At 37.2% G+C, this 19,276-nt stretch overlaps 1 protein-coding gene across 12 annotated transcripts in view; it reads left to right on the top strand.

The window, feature by feature from the left end:
• The window catches only part of PCNX1 (pecanex 1), a 206,691-nt gene that overhangs the window by 58,087 nt on the left and 129,328 nt on the right, over positions 1-19,276 (top strand). For 11 of the 12 annotated variants that reach the window (XM_037832388.1, XM_037832395.1, XM_037832394.1 and 8 more), the window contains one exon: positions 14,448-16,151. In XM_037832388.1, the coding sequence (XP_037688316.1) occupies positions 14,448-16,151 (1,704 nt within the window). Of the gene's footprint in view, positions 1-13,443; positions 13,538-14,447; positions 16,152-19,276 lie in introns of all 12 variants that reach the window. The other variant, XM_037832399.1, reaches the window with a different exon arrangement.

Here is a 19,276-nt window from a genome sequence, read left to right as displayed (position 1 = left end):
CTGCAGAATATATATGAGATGAGAGATAAGAATGTGCTCCTCCTTTAGTTGGTCGGGACATCTTGCCAAGCTTAGTGATAATCTAGTATGTAAAGTATTGTTTCCCATTCAGTATGACTGCTAAATGTTAACTGCTTCATTTCTTGCCCAGCTGAAGAAACAACAGTATGTTATAGCAGAGTAATAACTTGATGGGTTTGACTTTCTGAGAAACTATGTCTGCTCCAACTTGGTACTTTCTTGAACCAGAGTTTTAATTGAAATTTTGTCTGTATGTGAGTTTTCTCCTTATGCAACTTCACTGTAATGAGTATTTTGATTTTATAGAGTTCTTTATTTTTTAAGAACCACCACATTTCACATGTTTCACTTTCAGCTTACAAACATGAAAGAACAGATATTTCATCCCCATTTCCAAATGGAGATTCTCCAAGGTTACATAAACAAAGACTGAAAATTGAGTTAGAAACTTGTTTCCCTTTTTCCAGCCTGTTATTTTTATTAGCCCATGGGTGATGTTTGGTGGGATGGTAGACTGATAAATTGCCTTTATTTAATTATAAAACTTACTTATGAGGTTACAGATAGAACACTAATTCACATTTGTCTATTAATTTAATATTTTCCCATGTCTAATTCTTATAAACATTTTATTACTGGTGGTTGAAATTTTAACTTTAACACTATAGCTTTCTGCTTTTTTGTATTGCCATATCTTATCATTGTTTATTTGCTTTCATGGACCCCCCCCCCCCTCACTTGTACCCTCTCACCCAAACAAAAAATCCTCTAAAATACTGTATGGTATGGCAAGTAGTCTTTTTTTCTTTTGACTGAAGTCCATACTTTATTCAGATTTCCTTAGTTTCTACCTAATATCTATTTTTTTTTTAAATTTTTTTTAATCATCATTTTATTGAGATATATTCACATACCACGCAGTCATACAAAACAAATTGTACTTTCGATTGTTTACAGTACCATTACATAGTTGTACATTCATCACCTAAATCAATCCCTGACACCTTCATTAGCACACACACAAAAATAACAAGAATAATAATTAGAGTGAAAAAGAGCAATTGAAGTAAAAAAGAACACTGGGTACCTTTGTCTGTTTGTTTCCTTCCCCTACTTTTCTACACATCCATCCATAAACTAGACAAAGTGGAGTGTGGTCCTTATGGCTTTCCCAATCCCATTGTCACCCCTCATAAGCTACATTTTTATACAACTGTCTTCGAGATTCATGGGTTCTGGGTTGTAGTTTGATAGTTTCAGGTATCCACCACCAGCTACCCCAATTCTTTAGAACCTAAAAAGGGTTGTCTAAAGTGTGCATAAGAGTGCCCACCAGAGTGATCTCTCGGCTCGTTTAGGAATCTCTCTGCCACTGAAGCTTATTTCATTTCCTTTCACATCCCCCTTTTGGTCAAGAAGATGTTCTCTGTCCCACGATGCCGGGTCTACATTCCTCCCCGGGAGTCATATTCCACGTTGCCAGGGAGATTCACTCCCCTGGGTGTCTGATCCCACGTAGGGGGGAGGGCAGTGATTTCACCTTTCAAGTTGTCTTAGCCAGAGAGAGAGGGCCACATCTAAGCAACAAAGAGGCATTCAGGAGGAGACTCTTAGGCACAAATATAGGGAGGCCTAGCCTCTCCTTTGCAGCAACCGTCTTCCCAAGGGTAAAACTTATGGTAGAGGGCTCAACCCATCAAACCACCAGTCCCCTATGTCTGTGGTCATGTTAGCAACCATGGAGGTGGGGTAGGCGAATACCCCTGCATTCTCCACAGGCTCCTCAAGGGGGCACTACATCTTTTTTTTTTTTTTTCCTTGTTTTTCTTTTTTTTTTTTTTAACTTTCCCTTCTTTTTTAAATCAACTGTATGAAAAAAAAAGTTAAAAAGAAAACAAACATACAATAAAAGAACATTTCAAAGAGACCATAACAAGGGGGTAAGAAAAAGACAACTAACCTAAGATAACTGCTTAACTTCCAACATGTTCCTACTTTACCCCAAGAAAGTTACATAATATAGCAACATTTCTGTGAACTTGTTCCTACTATATCCATCAGAAATTAACAGACCATAGTCATTTCTGGGCATCCCCAAAACGTTAGCTTATCTGTTCTTCTTGGATTATTGTTCCTCCTTCCTTAATTGCTCTCTACTGCTAGTTCCCCTACATTCTACATTATAAACCATTTGTTTTACATTTTTCAAAGTTCACATTAGTGGTAGCATATACTATTTCTCTTTTTGTGCCTGGCTTATTTCGCTCAGCATTATGTCTTCAAGGTTCATCCATGTTGTCATATGTTTCACCAGATCATTCCTTCTTACTGCCGCGTAGTATTCCATCGTGTGTATATACCACATTTTATTTATCCACTCATCTGTTGAAGGACATTTGGGTTGTTTCCATCTCTTGGCAATTGTGAATAATGCTGCTATGAACATTGGCGTGCAGATATCTGTTCGTGTCACTGCTTTCCGATCTTCCGGGTATATACCGAGAAGTGCAATCGCTGGATCGAATGGTAACTCTATATCTGGTTTTCTAAGGAACTGCCAGACTGACTTCCAGAGTGGCTGAACCATTATACAGTCCCACCAACAATGAATGAGAGTTCCAATTTCTCCACATCCCCTCCAGCATTTGTAGTTTCCTGTTTGTTTAATGGCAGCCATTCTAACCGGTGTTAGATGGTATCTCATTGTAGTCTTAATTTGCATCTCTCTAATAGCTAGTGAAGCTGAACATTTTTTCATGTGTTTCTTGGCCATTTGTATTTCCTCTTCAGAGAACTGTCTTTTCATATCTTTTGCCCATTTTATAATTGGGCTGTCTGTAGTATTGTCATTGAGTTGTAGGATTTCTTTGTATATGCAAGATATCAGTCTTTTGTCAGATACATGGTTTCCAAAAATTTTTTCCCATTGAGTTGGCTGCCTCTTTACCTTTTTGAGAAATTCCTTTGAGGTGCAGAAACTTCTAAGCTTGAGGAGTTCCCATTTATCTATTTTCTCTTTTGTTGCTTGTGCTTTGGGTGTAAAGTCTAGGAAGTGGCCGCCTAATACAAGGTCTTGAAGATGTTTTCCTACATTATCTTCTGGGAGTTTTATGGTACTTTCTTTTATATTGAGATCTTTGGTCCATTTTGAATTAATTTTTGTGTAGGGGGTGAGATAGGGGTCCTCTTTCATTCTTTTGGATATGGATATCCAACTCTCCCAGCCCCATTTGTTGAAAAGACCATTATGGCTCAGTTCGGTGACTTTGGGGGCCTTATCAAAGATCAGTCGGCCATAGATCTGAGGGTCTATCTCTGAATTCTCAATTCGATTCCATTGATCTATATGTCTATCTTTGTGCCAGTACCATGCTGTTTTGGCAACTGTGGCTTTATAATAAGCTTCAAAGTCAGGGAGTGTAAGTCCTCCCACTTCGTTTTTCTTTTTTAGAGTGTCTTTAGCAATTCGAGGCATCTTCCCTTTCCAAATAAATTTGATAACTAGCTTTTCCAAGTCTGCAAAGTAGGTTGTTGGAATTTTGATTGGGATTGCATTGAATCTGTAGATGAGTTTGGGTAGAATTGACATCTTAATGACATTTAGCCTTCCTATCCATGAACATGGAATATTTTTCCATCTTTTAAGGTCCCCTTCTATTTCTTTTAGTAGAGTTATGTAGTTTTCTTTGTATAGGTCTTTTACATCTTTGGTTAAGTTTATTCCTAGGTACTTGATTTTTTTAGTTGCTATTGAAAATGGTATCTTTTTCTTATGTGTCTCTTCAGTTTGTTCATTTCTAGCATATAGAAACATTACTGACTTATGTGCATTAATCTTGTATCCCGCTACTTTGCTAAATTTGTTTATTAGCTCTAGTAGCTGTATCGTCGATTTCTCAGGGTTTTCTAGATATAAGATCATATCATCTGCAAACAATGACAGTTTTACTTCTTCTTTTCCAATTTGGATGCCTTTTATTTCTTTGTCTTGCCGGATTGCCCTGGCTAGCACTTCCAGCACAATGTTGAATAACAGTGGTGACAGCGGGCATCCTTGTCTTGTTCCTGATCTTAGAGGGAAGGCTTTCAGTCTCTCACCATTGAGTACTATGCTGGCTGTGGGTTTTTCATATATGCTCTTTATCATGTTGAGGAAGTTTCCTTCAATTCCTACCTTTTGAAGTGTTTTTATCAAAAAGGGATGTTGGATTTTGTCAAATGCTTTTTCAGCATCTATTGAGATGATCAATTGATTTTTCCCTTTCGAGTTTTTAATGTGTTGTAATACATTGATTGTTTTTCTTATGTTGAACCATCCTTGCATGCCTGGAATGAACCCCATTTGGTCATGGTGTATGATTTTTTTAATGTGTCTTTGGATTCGATTTGCAAGTATTTTGTTGAGGATTTTTGCATCTATATTCATTAGGGAGATTGGCCAGTAGTTTTCCTTTTTTGTAGCATCTTTGCCTGGTTTTGGTATTAGATTGATGTTAGCTTCATAAAATGAGTTAGGTAGTGTTCCATTTTTTTCAATGTTTTGAAAGAGTTTGAGTAAGATTGGTGTCAGTTCTTTCTGGAAAGTTTGGTAGAATTCCCCTGTGAAGCCATCTGGCCCTGGGCATTTATTTGTGGGAAGATTTTTGATGACTGATTGGATCTCTTTGCTTGTGATGGGTTGGTTGAGGTCTTCTATTTCTTCTCTGGTCAGTCTAGGTTGTTCATATGTTTCCAGGAAATTGTCCATTTCTTCTACATTATCCAGTTTGTTTCCATACAGTTGTTCATAATATCCTCTTATAATTTTTTTAATTTCTTCAGGATCTGCAGTTATGTCACCTTTTTCATTCATTATTTTGTTTATATGGGTCTTCTCTCTTTTTGATTTTGTCAGTGTAGCTAGGGGCTTGTCAATCTTGTTGATCTTCTCAAAGAACCAACTTTTGGTGATATTTATCCTCTCTATTGTTTTTTTGTTCTCTATGTCATTTATTTCTGCTTTAATCCTTGTTATTTCTTTTCTTGTACTTGGTTTAGGATTGGTTTGCTGTTCATTTTCTAGCTTCTTCAGTTGATCCATTAGTTCTTTGATTTTGGCTCTTTCTTCCTTTTTAATATATGCGTTTAGTGCTATAAATTTCCCCCTTAGCACTGCTTTTGCTGCATCCCATAGGTTTTGGTATGTTGTGTTCTCATTTTCGTTCGTCTCTATATATTTAGCAATTTCTCTTGCTATTTCTTCTTTAACCCACTGATTGTTTAGGAGTGTGTTGTTTAACCTCCAGGTATTTGTGAATTTTCTAAGTCTCTGATGGTTATTGACTTCTAATTGTATTCCATTGTGGTCAGAGAATGTGCTTTGAATAATTTCAATCTTTTTAAATTTATTGAGGCTTGTTTTATGTCCCAGCATATGATCTATTCTGGAGAAAGTTCCGTGAGCACTAAAAAAGTATGTGTATCCTGGTGATTTGGGATGTAATGTCCTGTAGATGTCTGTTAAATCTAATTCATTTATCAGATTGTTTAGGTTTTCAATTTCCTTATTGGTCTTCTGTCTGGTTGATCTATCTATAGGAGAGAGTGATGTGTTGAAGTCTCCCACAATTATTGTGGAAACATCAATTGCTTCCTTTAGTTTTTCCAGTGTTTCTCTCATGTATTTTGTGGCACCTTGATTGGGTGCATAGACATTTACGATTGTTATTTCTTCTTGCTGAATTGCCCCTTTTATTAGTATGTAGTGGCCTTCTTTGTCTCTCAAAACATCCCTGCATTTGAAGTCTATTTTATCTGAGATTAATATTGCTACACCTGCTTTCTTTTGGCTGTGGCTTGCATGAGATATTTTTTTCCATCCTTTCACTTTCAGTTTCTTTGTGTCCCTGTGTCTAAGATGAGTCTCTTGTATGCAACATATTGATGGTTCATTTTTTTTTGATCCATTCTGCGAATCTATATCTTTTAATTGGGAAGTTTAATCCATTTACATTCAACGTTAAAACCGTGAAGGCATTTCTTGAATCGACCATCTTATCCTTTGGTTTATGTTTGCCATATTTTTCCCTCTCTCTATTAATATCCTTTATTGTACCCATACCGAATCTCTTTAGTACTGAACCTTTCTCCAAGTCTCTCTGTCCTGTCTTTGTTTCTCTGTCTGTAGGGCTCCCTTGAGTATCTCCAGTAGGGCAGGTCTCTTGTTAGCAAATTCTCTCAGCATTTCTTTGTCTGTGAAAAATTTAAGCTCTCCCTCAAATTTGAAGGAGAGCTTTGCTGGATAAAGTATTCTTGGCTGGAAATTTTTCTCACTCAGAATTTTAAATATATCGTGCCACTGCCTTCTCGCCTCCATGGTGGCTGCTGAGTAGTCACTACTTAGTCTTATGCTGTTTCCTTTGTATGTGGTGAATTGCTTTTCTCTTGCTGCTTTCAGAACTTGCTCCTTCTCTTCTGTGTTTGACAGTGTGATCAGTATATGTCTCGGAGTGGGTTTATTTGGATTTATTCTATTTGGAGTTCGCTGAGCATTTATGATTTGTGTATTTATGTTGTTTAGAAGATTTGGGAAGTTTTCCCCAACAATTTCTTTGAATACTCTTCCTAGACCTTTACCCTTTTCTTCCCCTTCTGGGACACCAATGAGTCTTATATTTGGACGTTTCATATTATCTATCATATCCCTGAGGTCCATTTCGATTTTTTCAATTTTTTTCCCCATTCTTTCTTTTATGCTTTCATTTTCCATTCTGTCATCTTCCAGGTCACTGATTCGTTGTTCAACTTCCTCTAGTCTTGTACTCTGAGTGTCCAGAATCTTTTTAATTTGGTCAACAGTTTCTTTAATTTCCATAAGATCATCCATTTTTTTATTTAGTCTTGCAGTGTCTTCTTTATGCTCTTCTAGAGTCTTCTTGATTTCCTTCATATCCCGTACTATGGTCTCATTATTCATCTTTAGTTCTTTGAGTAGCTGCTCTAGGTGCTGTGTCTCTTCTGGTCTTTTGATTTGGGTGCTTGGGCTTGGGTTATCCATATCGTCTGGTTTTTTCATATGCTTTATAATTTTCTGTTGTTTTTGGCCTCGTGGCATTTGCTGAACTTGATAGGGTTCTTTTAGGGTTTGTAGACCAGTTGAAGTCCTTATCTCTAATTTATCAGATCTACAGCTTCGTGGAGTACACTTTCTCTAACTAACCAGCAGGTGGCGTCCACGAGCCACCTGTTCTCCACAAGCCAGTTCTCCCCTGCTTAGCCTTTTTTTTGGTGAGTGGGGGAGTGAGTCTTGTGGGGCCCAATTGGTGTACCAAGCTTGCGTGTGTAGTTGGTGTTGCCTGCCCTGTATGTGGGGCGTGTTTCTGGGCAGTCGGGGAGGGGGGGTGGCCCTAACAATCAAATCTCCCTGATGATCGTAGAGTTTTAAAGCTGCTGCAATAGTCTAATCCTTCAGTTCAGTCCTGCCACAGTTTGTCTCTGCCACTGACCCACAAGTCTTTGGTATTGATGTATGGCTCCTGAGACTTGCAAGTGGGCCCCTCTTCCAGGCGTGCACCCCGGGTCCTCTGTTGAGGGATGACTGTGCTATGTCACAGGTGAGTGCCGTCCCCCCAGGGCAGTTCTGGGCTGCTGGGCTGTGTAGGGAGGCTCCCAGTCTGCTCAAATGATGGCTGAATGGGGCTTTGTTAATTCACACTGCTCCACCTTCCTAGCTCTGGGACAATCAGCTGAGGTTGCAGGGAAGGCTAATGTCCACGCCCAGTTTTGTGGTGTGTGCCTGTTATTTGAAGCCCTTCCGTCACACTGGGTTGTCTGGGGCAGCTCTGGGCTATGGGGCTGGCGATGGGCAGGAGTGTTTCCTGTCCACCAGGATGGTGGCTGTGAGTGGACACCCCCGTTTTCTTGGGAAGTTGTGGTGTTTAGTGAATTTTCTCAGCCACTGGATTATTGCCTTTTGTCTCAGAGCTCTCTTAGTTCTGCTCTTGACTTGACGTGCCGAAATTGCAATTCGTTGAAGCTTTCTGTATTGGGCTTCTTAGAGTAATTGTTTTAGAAAAAGAAAAAAGGATTAAAAAAAAAAAAAAAAAAAAAAAGGGCCCTCCTCAGAGATCTAATGGGTTATTGAAATGCTAAGAGACAAAGCAACCAGGGCCATTAAGGAAAGGTCCACAGAGCAGAGAGATCAGCTTTTCTTCGGGATTTGCATATGCGCCTCAAGGCCTGAGCTGCACCCTTCCCCTTTCTGTGTTCACCAGAACTCCAAAAATCCTCTGCTTTTATTTTGGAGTTTTTCGTGTTATTTTTTTTTTTCTATGCTTGTCTCCTCTCTGCTGGGCTGGCAGCTCTCAGATTCTCTGGTGTCTGGTCTCATTCTATCTTTGGTTGGAGTTTGAATCAGTAGAATGAGTTTCCGAGAAGGGCTACCACTGCAGTTCTCCCTTCTCCTTCCCGGAGCTGGCAGCCCCTCCTCCCACGGGACTGAGCCTGGCAGGGAGGGGCGCGGGTCCCCTGGCCGCAAAAACTTACAGATTTCGCTGATCTCAGCAGTTCGACATTTTCATGAGTGTTGTATGAAGTATGCCCAAAGACAGATTGCTCTGTGGTGTCCGGTCCACGCAGTTCCTGGCTTTTTACCTACTTCCCTGGAGGAGTAACTAAAACTTACAGCTCACCAGTCTGCCATCTTGCCCCGCCTCCTCTATCTATTTTTAAATTATTCTTTTTTTTTTTTTCTGATTTTTTAAAAATGCAATTTTATTGAGATATAGTCACATACCATATAATCCATCCAAAGTATACAATCAGTGGCTCACAGTATCATCATATAGTTGTGTATTCATTGCCACAGTCAATTTTAGAACATTTTCATTATTCCAAAATAAAGACAGAAAACATAAACTAAAAAACACCAAAACATTCCATACCCTTTATCCCCCCCCCCATTATTTATATATATAGTTTCTGTTTTTATTTTTTTACTCATTTGCCCATACACTAGATAAAGGGAGTTAGTCACAAGGTTTTCACAATCACAAGGTCACACAATAAAAGCTATGTAGATATACAGTCATCATCAAGAATCAAGTCTCTTGGATTACAGTTCAGTAGATTCGGGTATTTCCTTCTAGCTATTATAATACACTAGAAACTAAAAAGGAATATCTATATAATGCATAAGTAACTCCCAGAATGACCTTTCAACTATTTGAAATCTCTTAGCCACTGAAATGTTATTTTGTTTCATTTCTTTTCCCCCTTTTGGTCAAGAAGGCATTTTCTATGCCACTATGCCAGGGCCAGGCTCATCCCTGGTAGTCATGTCCCACATTGCCAGGGAGACTTACACTCCTGAGGGTTTATTTGCAGAGTTTGCTTAGAGAGAGAGGCAACATTTGAGCAAAAAAAGAGGTTCTCTGGGTATGACACTTCAGCATAATTATAAGTAGGTTAGCTTCTCTTTTGCAAGAATAAGTTTCATAAGGGGAGGCCCCAAGATCTATGGCTTGACTTATTAAATTGAGAGTCCCTAATGCTTGCCAGAGTATCAGGAAGTTCTGCCAATTGGTTTTTCAAACTTTCTAGTTCTTCCTTATATTCACCCATTGTCATCTTTATATGCTTCATCACTTTTGCCATATCTTCCCTCAACTCATTGATTTGGGTTTTAAATTGATTTGACTTGTTTGTTTGAACATCTTTAATTAATTGTTTCAACTCCTATATCCCTTCTGAAGTGTTAGTTTGTTACTTTGAATGGGCCATGTCTTTCTTTTCCCTAGTATGACTCAATATTTTGTTGGTGTCTAGGCATCTGGTTTCCTTGATTAATTTATTCTAGAGGTTGTTTTCACTCTTTTACCTTGGGTTTTATTGTTGGTTCATTTTATTCTCTTTCTGTTCTTTGGCATTCAGTTCAACTTATTCTTGACCTGGCATAAGTTCTGTTTAACTGATCAAATTTTTTAGCTCTTGTTATTCTGTTCTGATTCTTGCCCTGCCTACATGGAAACTTTTTTTTTTTTTTTTGGAGAAGGGCCTATCCAGATATGATTGACCCCCCAAAACAGTTTTTCCCAGACTAGGCAGGCCCAGGTCTCAGGATGCGGCTGTAATCAGTTTCAGGTTTCCCTAGGGATGAGACCCAGCAGGTTGTCAGACTTTCCTGTTAGGCCTTTAGACTCTCTGCTTTTCCTATCCTGCCCAGCAGGTGGTGCTTGTTAGCCCAGCATAAAGAGGTGTGGTGCCTTTAATTCTTAGCTGATCTTGACCTGTTCTACACTGTGGTCTTGGCCCTTTCACCCATTCCAGACTGGTGTATGATGTGTGTCCAATCAGAGATGTCCCTGAGACAGTTGTTCCAGACTATTTACTAGTTGTTCCTTGCTGTTTCTAGAGGACTGACTAAATTCCACACCTCCCTATGCCACCGTCTTGCCCTGTGTCCCTGTATATGCTTCTGTAAACCATTTTAAAGACACTGGTTTTAATTATGAGTGAGCTTGAGGAACTGTTAAAGGGTTTTGAGTAGAGGATTATTATGATCTGTATTACATTTTAACAAAATTGCTCTGGCTCCTACGTTGAGAATATATTACAGAGATGCAAAGATTGAAGCAGGGAACTCACTTAGAGCTGAGATAATGTTAGCACAAATCATGGTAGTGAGACGTGGTCTGACTTCGTGTGTGTGTGTGTGTATGTGAATGTGTATTAATAAGATGGGTTTGGATATAATGTGGGAAAAATAGTAGTCATAAATGACTTTAAGGTTTTTGAGTTAAGCAAAGACAGGGATGGAGTCCCCAGTAACTTAAAGGGGGAAGACTGAGGAGGAGTAGATTTGGGGTAAGGGGAGCATGGAAAGTAAGATATGGAGTTCATTTTGGGACTTACTAGGTATGGGATGCTGTTAGACATCCAAGCGGCAATAATGAGTACATTAGTCTGGACTGGAGTTTTAAACTCAGGAGTTGTCAGTGTATAACTACTAAATGAGTCCAGAAACATTCAGTATCACATGTGGAGTTAGGATTATTATGAAGTTTATAAACTATCTGGGCAAGCCTGCATGGTTAGCTGGCTTAGAGTTTAGGTGGTCTGATTCCCTGATCCAAATCTTTCTTGGTTCTAGCTGAGGTTTGGCACCACCTAGTGGCACTTGATTATTCTGGCTTAAATATTAATTAGAACCTTTTGTTTTTCTCAGTGACCTTTCATTAGTTGGCTAGCAGTTAGTTGATCAGTTTGCACTCGTTTTGTCAACATGATTCAGGAAGATTGGGAGAAAACTGAGGATGTGGGGATGTATCATCTGTTTTTTCATATCTGAGAAGTGGTTATCTGCAGCCTCATTCATGTCTACCATACCCAACATCAGAACTTTGGTGGGCCCCCATGTGAGTTTAGGGGTAGGCAATGAATGGAGGAGCTAGTTCCAGGTATTTCTAGATTTTGATTGTAATGGTACCAGAAGACCAAATGCAATCAAAAAAAGAGGGAGTATAGATAGAAAAACAAAAACAGAAGTGAGCATAAGAGAATTCAGATTTTCTAAGAGAAATAACAGCATGTTTGAGAATTAATGGGGATGATCCAATTTGAGGGGAAGAAAATGCCTTTTTTTTGTTTATAAAAGTAATATGTTAATTTTAGGAAATATAATTAAGTATGAAGATGAAAATAAAAATAATTCACACTTCTGCCATTGAGAATTTAGTTAATAATTTTTTAGTGTATCACTTTTTTTATTGTGCTGTAACCTACATACCATAAAATTTGCCCTTTTAAAGTGTACACTTCAGTGGTTTTTAGTATATTTATCTGGTTGAACAATCATCACCACTATCTAGTTCCGCAACATTTTCATCACTTCAGAAAGAACCTGGACTAGCAGACTCCTCATTCCCTTTGTCCTTAACCTTTAACAACCATAATCTACTTAATGTTTCTAAGGATTTGCCTTTTCTGGATATTTCATATTAATGGAACTATAAAATATGAGTCTTTTTGCATCTGTCTGCTCTCACTTAGCATAATGTTTTCAAGGTTCATCCATGTTGCAGCATGTATCACTGCTTCTTTCCTAAATATGGTGTATCACTTTTAGCACACATACAAACATACACACATGTACACCTATACCCTTAAAGTAACATCCTTTTAAGTTTCACGGAACTGGAATCATATTTATATAGTGCTAGCCTTTTTACTTAAATATCTTCTCATATTATTATATTCTTTAAAAATATTTTTAGTGCCTGTATGACATTATTCTATAAACAACATAATTTATTCAACCATTTTTATTGGACATTGCTGTATTTTTGTTTTAAAAATTTTTATAACAACCTGAGATGAACAACTTTGTGCTAAAACCTTATACATTTGTCTGATATTATCCCTTAACAACAATTTCTAAAAATAGATTATAGCTGACTGATCAAAGGGTGAGAACATTTTTTCAGGGTGTTTGACCATATTGCCTGATTGTTTTATAGAAGGTAACACCAATTTGTACCACCGAAAGCAATATGTGAGCATGCCTTTCTTATCCTGAACACCACCAATAGCATTCAGTGATAAAAAGCTTAGGTTAAAAATAGTATCTCTCTGTGCTGATTTGAGTTTCTTAGCTTTGATGGAATCTTTGAATATATTGGTATGAGAAAGAAAAAATATCTAAGAAAACAGATGTACTTGGAAATTTCCTAAAACCATTAAACTTGTTCCTGACAGACTTTAAAATATTATGGAACATCTGCTTTGCAACACTGAAAAAAGTACATTGTTCAAGTCATTTTGACTGTATCTTTTAAAATGAAAAACTTAATTCTGCTTTATTAGCATCTTGGAAGGAAGTTGGTTTTGATTATTAGCACTTTTTGTGTAGCTAGAATTAGTATTTTTCAATTACTTTCTCAGAGTTGATAAGTTTTTGTTTTATAAAATTTGTTTACTTGAAATGTGAATATCACAGTATTCCACAATTGCTTACTGAGGGCTATGTATTGAGAGTTTTTAGAAATAAAATTATAATTTAATAAAGTGAACACCATGCTAACTTTCAAATTTTGGTACTTATAGAACCCAAGCTTTTGGAGCAAATGATAGAAAATATGGGTTTTACTTGTCTTAAGAGCCATATAGAGATAATTTATAAATCAAATTTATGTGGTACATTTTAGAGACTATCTCTCAGTTTTAAATTATTTAGATCAATTCTAGATTTAGATTTTTTTTAAGTCCATAAACTTTTATAGTAACTTGGTATTTTATTTTAATCTTGGAGGGGAATGCATGCCTTTATTATTGAATTCCATTGGGTAAAGTTAACTTACTACTGAATCTATCACTATCATTGTACTTTGTCTATGCAGTTATGACAAATAAGATATTATTTTTTCTTTTTTATTGAACTAACTGCAGATTCAACCATCCTTGTCTGTCAAAATGTATAAAAAAAATCAGCTATTGGGCAGTTCGGTTGTCAAGCTATATTTCAAGATAAATTACAATGTAGGTAGGTAGGTAGATGGATTTACTTATATTTGTATTCATATTCATTCATATTTGTATCTATACCTATGTATGTGGTATATATAGTAATTTAAGTCATTAGTCACTGCCCTAAATGGAAGACAAAAGGGATGCTCTTAATACATAAGGGATATGTATTTTTTTAGTGAAGTATTTTGTGATCACTACATCTATTATGAAAAAGAAAATGGAGAATTTTGCCCTGTAGTTATTGTAATTTTTTTAACCATTATGAACAGCATGATGTCTTACATATTGTCTCATATCTTTGGGCTTTGATTGATCAGCCTTTCATTTTTTTTTTTCTCTTTCAGATTACACTAGGTTTTTGATGATTTGTAAAATAATTATATTAGTTTTTTTTTTGACAAGGATTTTAGTATTAGGATGTTAGGGACGTAATGATAATGATAGCTACCATTCATTGTGCTAAGCACTGTGCTAAACAATATATATTTTTAACTCAGTTATTCCTCTCTACTACTCAGTAAAGTTCATATCACATTTTACATGTGAGGAAATTGAGGCTCACAAATATAACCCCAAGTTAGTAAGTTAGAGACAGAGTTCATGTAGAAATCCAGGTCTATTTAAAATATAGTCCTTTGTTGCCTCTTATTTTGTTGTTAATAGTCTATAGAACCTTTTTTGAGGCCAATTGAAGAACTCAAAGATTTGGAAGTTCAGTTCATTCCATTGATAGAATGGTTTCTTTGTGTGGCTGTGAAATATAAATCAGCTCTTTGGAATAATGACTAACTGTTATTTAGTGAACTGCTTTAGAAATTGTTTATACTCGATTTACTGTATGTTGTGAATTCTTTCCATTGTTAAATAGTAGAAGAGCAGATCATAGATTTGTGTTAACATTTGCAAATATGTGTTTGAAACAGATTTGGCAACCGATCGGAAGCTCTTCCGTCTGGTCTCCAATGACTCCTTCGTCTCCATTCAGCCTTCCTTATCTTCTTGTGGACAGGACTTACCAAGAGACCTCAGTGACAAAGTGAGTCTGCCAAGTCATAGCCACCACCACGTCGATCAGTCCCTGTCCAGTGCCTGTGACACAGAAGTGGCTTCTCTCGTACCTTTACATTCACACTCTTACAGGAAAGATCACCGGCCACGAGGTGTACCACGGACTTCTAGCTCTGCTGTGGCTTTTCCAGACCCTTCACTGAATGACTTCCCTCTCTATCAGCAAAGACGTGGGCTAGATCCAGTTAGTGAGTTAGAATCTTCCAAGCCTCATTCTGGATCCAAAGAATCCTTGGTGGAAAATTCTTGTTTATCTGGAGAATTTCAGCTTGTTGGTGACCTGAAGAACAACAATTCTCAGCCACCCACAAAAAGTGGGAAAAGCAAAGCTTTGAAAGCAGACAAAAGTGTGGACAGTTTGAGGAGCCTGAGCACACGGAGTAGTGGGTCAACAGAAAGCTATTGTAGTGGAACAGACCGTGACACTAACAGTACTGTCAGCAGCTATAAGAGTGAACAGACCAGCTCAACTCACATAGAGACCGTCTTGTCAGAGCATGAGGAGTCTCCTAAAGTAAAAAAGAAAAGTTGTAGGAAAAAAGAGTGCTGTGTTGACCCAGAGGAAAAGAGTTGTTGTACCAGTGACAAAAGGACTAGTAATGAAAAGACTGCCTTGGAACTGAGTTCAAACAGTGCAGTTCAAGAGGCCAAGGATTCTAATACCTCTGATGAGAGGCACAACCCGAGAGGTCTCAGCACCTCTGCATCCGAAGAAGCCAATAAAAATCCCCATGCAAATGAATTTATGTCCCAAGGGGACAGACCACTTGGGAAAACTGCTGAAAAAAAAGAAGAGCAGAGTGATAAGTCACCTGTTTCAATGGATTCAAAAATTTGTAAAGATGTTGGTGGAAAGCAAAAGGAAGGGGATGTACGACCTAAGTCTTCTAGTTTAATCCACCGGACAGCCTCTGCCCACAAGTCAGGCAGGAGACGGACAGGAAAAAAACGGGCCAGCAGTTTTGATGCAAGTCGACATAGGGACTATGTTTCTTTTCGAGGTGTTTCTGGTACTAAACCACATAGTGCTATATTTTGTCCTGATGAGGACTCAAGTGATCAAAGTGACTTGAGTAGAACATCAAGCATTCAGTCTGCTCACCAATTCAGCAGTGATAGCTCTTCTAGCACCACTTCTCATTCATGTCAGTCTCCTGACGGCAGATATAGTGCTCTAAAGACCAAACACATTCATAAAGAAAGGGGCACAGACCCTGAACACACACACAAGGCTCATCTGGGTCCTGAAGGAACTGGCAAAAAGCGGGCAACCCGACGGACTTCCAGCACGAATAGTACCAAGACTCGTGCCCGAGTGTTGAGCCTGGACAGTGGCACGGTAGCATGTTTGAATGACTCAAATAGGCTAATGGCACCTGAAAGTATAAAGCCATTAACCACCTCAAAATCAGATCTTGAGGCCAAAGAGGGAGAGGTGCTAGATGAGCTATCTTTATTGGGAAGGGCTTCCCAGTTAGAGACAGTCACTCGATCTAGGAATAGCTTGCCAAACCAGGTTGCATTTCCTGAAGGGGAAGAACAGGATGCAGTCAGTGGAGGTAAGTCAACTACAAGAAGAGATTTCCCCATGAGTCACTGCAATTTTTAGTACTGTTGATTAGAGTAATACTTATTAAAATATGCTTTGGGTTAAAATATGCTTTCACTTAATATTTCCCCTTCCACTGTGTTATTAAAATAAATTAAACTGTCTTTCATGAGGTGAGAAGTTTATCCTAGAAAAGGTTTTAGTATGAACACCAAGAAAGTGTTTGTTTAGTTGTATTATTTGAATATAGTAATTAGTTCTTGATGGCATGCACCTTTTTCAGACAGTTGCCACCTGTTAAATGTTTTGCTAGGAATAACAAAAATGAGCTCCCTTCCTTCTTTGCAGAACAACTGCAGCCAGAAGGTGTAGAATTATATGAGAGTACCATGCCATTATTAAGTCATTTCTTATACAGTCTGTGCCACTGAATTTACAGGATTAAATAATTCAATCTGTTATCTAAGAATTTCCAAATATAACTTTGGCTCTGATTATGTACTTTGAAAACTTATGGCTCTTTTTGGGTGTTTCTTTGGTTTTATTTTTTGCTTACTTAACTTTCAGGTATTAAAAAATATGTATGTATATTTTGAAACTTTTCAGTATTCTTAAAAACACATTTTATTAAATTAAGGCTTGTATTTTATATTGGCAACCAGTATTCATTAATGCATGTATGATGCTTCCTGTGATAACAGTGAGGGTATTTTTGTTAAAGTAATAGCTTATTTATTTCTGGTTTATGGGGAATTGTACAGAATTTCAATAGGTGATTTTATATTCTGTCTGTTGGCCTTTTTGTTCATGTAAGAGTTGTTTTTTTTCACCCTCCTATTTCATCCTGTCCACAATATTTTGTTTATTCTGTTCTGGTTGTTATGGAATCTGGTTCTTGAATAGAATCAGAAGAATTAAGTCTTCTCTTGCTAGCATCTTAGCTTTTTTAACCTCCCCACAGTTCCTTTTACTTAAGCTTATATCCTTAGTTTTCAAGTTTATAGTTGTTTGGTGTAGTAAAGTTCAGTCTTTTTATGAGGTAAGCTGGATTTGTGTTTGTTCAAAAATTCTGAACCATAAGGAACATGTTCTTTTCTTTCAAAGAATTTTAAAAGAATATTTAAAAGTTCATATTGTGATAAATATTTACTTGTTTCTTTTGGTGTAGTTTCAAACAGATTAATCTCTAATGAGAATTTAAAGAAGTGATCTTTAGTTCAAAGAAAGGAAGTAGTCTATCAAACCTAAATATTCAGAACTAATTATATATGAAGTGATTATAAATAACCATTTTGTGACAATATAGTAATTAAATCTCTTGGAGTCTTTGACCTGGATGTTATTACATTTTTAATAAAAAACCTCAAATGCTTTTAGTGATTTCTCATACAGATCTTATTAGATGTCTTTACAGTGTGCAAGAAAACCACTGGGTTTAAAAGCTTAGCTTGATTTTTAGAGTATTTATCAAAATAAATTTTTTAAGAGTTAGCATGCTATTACAGAAAATTATTGCTATTCTAAATATTCTTGAAAACTAAACTGAAAAAAATGTGTAAAGGAGTGATAATAAATCTTGACACCTTTGTATTAAATAAGATAATTTCCTTTTCATGGGGAGTGTGGGGTGTTTTGTGTTTTTTTTTTCCCCCAGGCTACAGCTTTTCTTCATTGTTGTTGGTGTTAATTTTCTTAAGTGATTGACTGTTAATAAGAAATAACTAAAAATTTCTATGCACTTTGTGTGAAGAAATAGAATAATCTGTGGGCTCTTGAAAATCACTTTTTCCCAAAGGAAGGCATTCTGGGGCTGTTTTTATTTGAGCTTTGTTGTGTTGAGAATTAAAAATAATACCAAAACTAGACCACTTAAATGTGTTAGGGATTTAGATTTGGTTTGTTTTTATCACGTTTTGTTAGGGGTTTGTTTGAACTTTTTTGAAGACTGGAGGGTAGAAGGGAGTTTTGGTTCTCATTATTTCAAAATTACAAAGAATCTTAGATATGTGGTACAGGTATTTGTTTATATCAGCATTAATTGTCACAGTCCTATCTGCCAATTTTAAGAGAAATTTTTCTAGGCCACCTGTTCTACCTTCATACTGTTCTACTGAAACGTGTCAACAAAACAGGATACTACTTGACCATTCATTTTCTATACATAAACCATAAATAGATTTTATCCTAATAAATTTGGAGGTGTTGATGAGTTCTCTAGCAATTTCTTTTTATTTTACTTTTCAGGCAGATAATAGTGGTAGTGTGGAGTGTTGGAATTTAGGAAATGCACTTTAAAGTATTAAGATAAAATACCCTAAAGGAGTAATCTGGTTTAGTGGAGTCATATACCCTTATTAGGAGAGGGGCTTCACTGTAGTTGTGCTTCTAGGCAAGCTAATTGCCATCTTTAAGCCTCCGCTTCCTCATTTTAACATGGAGATGATAACATCTATTTATAGGATTGTCGTGAGGATTAAATGAGTTAATACATGTAAAATGCTTGTAACAGTGCCTGGCACATACTAAAAGCTTAATAAATGCTGCTACTACTGATGCCAGAGAGCCCCGGAGTTCCCAGAGAGCTCAGGACCTCAACCAGGAGCTGGCGCCATGAGGGTTGACTCAGTTGCAGGAAAGAATTCTAGGAGTAGTCAGTGTGTACAGCCCACAAGTTTAATGCATATTGAAAGTATACATTTGAAGGGGTTGAGCGTGGGGCATTCTCCAAAGGAGAAGTGCTCTGAGCTTGAGATTCCTGCATTATAAGGACTTGGAGGGGCGCTTCCCCCTCTGGTTATGCTAATAAGGGATTGAGGACCTGCACTTTTCATTTTCAGGTGCAGACCTGAGTGAAGAACTTTGTTGTGGGTCTCAGGGTCACTTACCCCTCCCTCTTCTTTATCTAACCTGCCTCACTTCTGTTATCGAATGGGCCAGTTTGTTATGTTACTCAGATGTATCCTGACCCTTGTTTAACTTTATTAATTTAGTAGTATAAAATTAAAGTAGAAGAAAATGATTAAATGTGGAAATATATTTGAGGTATTCTTAATTGTTCAGTTGTGAATTCAGTAATAGTAAAAATAAAAAATAATATTTGAAATCCTAATTTTTATGTAATACTAACAACATTTT

Source organism: Choloepus didactylus, chromosome 4, assembly GCF_015220235.1.
Source record: "Choloepus didactylus isolate mChoDid1 chromosome 4, mChoDid1.pri, whole genome shotgun sequence".
NCBI classification, from domain to species: Eukaryota; Metazoa; Chordata; class Mammalia; order Pilosa; family Megalonychidae; genus Choloepus; species Choloepus didactylus.
Note: the sequence above shows the minus strand (reverse complement) of the source record. Positions and strands in the feature narration are given on the sequence as shown.